The sequence below is a fragment of the Galeopterus variegatus genome, unplaced genomic scaffold (assembly GCF_000696425.1).
Source record: "Galeopterus variegatus unplaced genomic scaffold, G_variegatus-3.0.2 Scaffold10615, whole genome shotgun sequence".
Classification (NCBI taxonomy): Eukaryota; Metazoa; Chordata; class Mammalia; order Dermoptera; family Cynocephalidae; genus Galeopterus; species Galeopterus variegatus.
The window spans coordinates 53,907-57,269 of NW_007736726.1; the positions used below are offsets into that span (position 1 = coordinate 53,907).

Sequence of the window (3,363 nt, forward strand, 5' to 3'; positions counted from 1 at the left end):
GCTGTACCGCGGCTACCACAGCTACGCCGTGCGCACCGCGCCGCCCCAGCCGCCGCCCTTCGAAGACGAGCCCGAGCCCGAGCCTGAGGTCTCGGGTTCCGAGTCCGCGCCCCCGACCCCGGCCACCGCCCCGATGCAGCCCCCCACGCTCCGAGGCCCTGAGCCTGCGCCCGAGACCCTCGCCAAGCTGGAGCCCAAGCCCATTGTCCCCAAAGCCGAGCCCAAGGCCAAGGCCCGCAAGACTGAGGCCCGAGGGCTGTCCAAGGCCGGGACCAAGAAGAAGGCCCGGAAGGAGGCAGCGCTGGCGGCGGAGGCAGAGGTGGAGGTGGAAGAGGTGAGGTTGTTGGCGTAAGGAGTAGAGGCTAAGGGCAGGCTACCTGGAGGTCGTAGGGCTGGAGGCAGGTGCAGGCGATTGAGGGAGGGTTTGCTGGGGGTGGGGAGAGACGAAAGCAGGATAGGGCAGGGGCAAATCCAGCAGGCCTGTGGGTTACTCCAGTGTGGCCTTGGCCTGATCCACAGAGGAGTTTGGCGCGTAGGTGACACCGCAGCGTCCTCCCACCTTTCGACAGGCAGGTACCTTTGCCCTTGCTATTCCGGCAACAGAGGCAGTTCTCTGGAACAGGGAGCAGCTGGGAGCCATGAGCAGCTGGAGGGTGGATGCACCTGCCGGGCCAGGAGGATTTGCGTTGGGCACCGGCAGCATCTGCTACCAGGTGTAGCAGGGAGGGCTTCCTGGGGGTGGAGGAAGGGCCCCACCAGGATTGCGTTGTGGACCTCCCGGCTTATGGGAGGCTGGGCGCTAGGAACAGCAGGAACAAAGAGTGAATTAGGCTGTGAGGGACTGACGAATGTGACCCAAGAGGAATTAGCAGTCGGGAAGGCAGGGTACCTGGGTTCCAGGGCCACTTCTGCCCACCATGTGACTTGGGACATGTTCCTGTCCCTCTCTGGACCCTGAAGGATTTGGTTAATTCTTTCCAAGAATCCTTCCGGTTCTGAAGGTCTGCCACCCAGGTTACAGGATACAGCAGGGAACAAAATGGGTTGCTCTCAGGAGGGTCCTTCCAGAAGTTTCTGCTCCTCTGTCCAGCCTTGTTGTGATTCAGGTAGCCTCTCTCCTTCTCCCAGGTCCCCAACACTGTCCTCATCTGCATGGTGATCCTGCTTAACATCGGCCTGGCCATCCTCTTCGTTCACCTCTTGACCTGACCCTCGTCTACCAGGTGTGGCCAGAGGAAGCGGGGTGGAAGCCGATAGGGAATCTGGGCACCAGGGTTGTGGTAGGAGGGGCCTATTCAGTATTGGGCATCTGTCCTGTGACTGACTGAGGTCCAACCCCCAGCAGAAGCAGGGACCCAGAGTGTGGGTTTGATAGGTCATGCCCTCCCCAACACACACACGCACACGCACACACTTCCTAAGCTCAACATTTACAGAGCACTTGCTCTCTGTCAGGTGAGCATGGGGGGATTCATTCACTCATTCACTCATTCATTCATTCGACCAACATTTATTGAGCAACTGCTTTGCTGGGAGATGGGGATAAAGCAGGGATTCACTCTGCCCTAAAAAGTGTGGTGAACACAAGCTAAAGTAAACCCTTAACTTACAGCTCATTATGTGAAAGCCTTGCAGTTCAAACGTCAAATTAAACAGATCTTGACTCCTTGCGCCCAGACTCCCACATCTAGACTTTCACCTGGGATGGTGGGACCCTCTTTTCTCTGACCTGCCTTTTACTCTTGCCCAACCTTAGTCTTTAATCACTCTGCCCCCCAGCCCCACCCCTTCCTCTGTCAATTGTTCCATCTCAGTTTTCTCCCTATGATGGAGCTGGGGGGCTGGATAAGTTCCCATGAAAAGCTGTGGGGTAGTCTGGGTTGAAGGAGACTGGCCCTCATTGGTCTCAGGGTGATTTATTTACAAGACAAATATAATCTCCCTCCTGCTAGGACCAACCTTTACAGCCTAAGTCCTGTGCTTGGCGATGCTAACAGTTTCTGCCTCTTGCTCTGCCCCCACCAAAGACCCCCTTCTTTGATCTTAGCTTAGTGCAGGCTGGAGGTTCCTACTCAGTCCCGAGAGAGTCTGTGCTGTGACCGTGTAAATAGCCAGTGACAATATTAGCTTAGTAGGTGCTGCCCTGGGGGTGAATGCTGAATTCTTTGGGTTCCACATTTCACAGGGGATCTGGGATCACTTCGTGCAGGCACCAATTACTTGGATGGCCTGAAGGATGAAATGATGAGCCAGATGACAGTGGGGAGGAAAAAGGAAGGGAAGAAGGTATCAGCAAAGGAAACAGCATGTGCAAATAAGCAGAGGCCTCAGGGATTTGTCTCTGATTCACTGAGTGTCAGAGCCAAGGGGCGAGGCTATCCTGGGGGATGGGAAGATGGGATCTTGCCCCAGAAAAAATGAAGCCTCAGGCTTGAGCCCTGCACCCAACTTGGTGGCTCACCCTTGGGATACCTTCCCTCCCTCCCTCTCCTGACCCTGCTCCTGTTGCTGTCTCTTTGCAGAGCCAGGAGTTCCTGCTGAGGACGTGAGGACCCATCTTTTCGCAATGCCAGGCAGGGTGACCAAGGAGGACTGGACTCTGGACCCAGAGCCCCAGGGTCCAGCTCACACGCATACCACAGATGTTTAAGGAGGTGTCCCGTGGCACCTGTGCTGGGTGGTGGTGATGCCAAGAGGAGTAGAATGTGCCAGAAACCCTCCAGGCGGTCTCTGCCCGGGGCAAGGAAAGCCTGAAGGGGAAGAGCCCTGGTCTCTTGAGCTTACTGATCTCTTCCTGTCCCTCATCCTCATCCACTCCTTGGCCTGCCCCTAGGTCATCCCCTCTCTGGGCTTTTGTGTGTTTTGGGAGAAGTCACCTAACCAGGATATTAATATTAAATCTCATCCCCTTCCTCCTATCCCACCTCCACGTTAATTTAACCCTGTGGCTGGTGGGCCAAGGCCTGCTGGGGAAGCTTGGGGCGAGGAGGGGATTGAAATCCCTTGTACTGGGCAAGGGAGACCCCTCAGACCAGTGCCAAGGCCCTTCCTTTTTCAGCCTTGACCCAGCACAGACTCTGTCCCTTGCTTACAGATGTTTGGGGTGACAGTAGAGGAAATGGACATGCTCAGTTTGAATATCCCACAATACAGAGTTCTGTCTCCTCCCACCAGTCCAGTTAGCTTCCCTTCTGGACCAGTAGAAGAGGAGGAGACCTGAGGAACTGGAGCCTCTGGCTGGGAAGCCACTGACCAGGTGGCCAGCAGGCAAGGGTGGGAAGAATGGTTAAGGTGCAGGTCTGATGGCCCCTGTTTTTGAGTGTGTCTGAGCCTGAGGCTGGGATTGCATTTGGGGCTTCCAGT

At 56.1% G+C, this 3,363-nt stretch overlaps 1 protein-coding gene across 1 annotated transcript in view; it reads left to right on the plus strand.

The window, feature by feature from the left end:
- The window catches only part of LOC103610115 (junctophilin-2-like), a 47,190-nt gene extending 45,981 nt beyond the window's left edge, over nucleotides 1–1,209 (plus strand). Inside the window, exons 6-7 of the mRNA XM_008594350.1 lie at nucleotides 4–334; nucleotides 1,129–1,209. Coding sequence (XP_008592572.1) covers nucleotides 4–334; nucleotides 1,129–1,209 — 412 coding nt within the window. The remainder of the gene's footprint in view (nucleotides 1–3; nucleotides 335–1,128) is intronic.
- The last annotated feature ends 2,154 nt before the right edge of the window (nucleotides 1,210–3,363 follow it).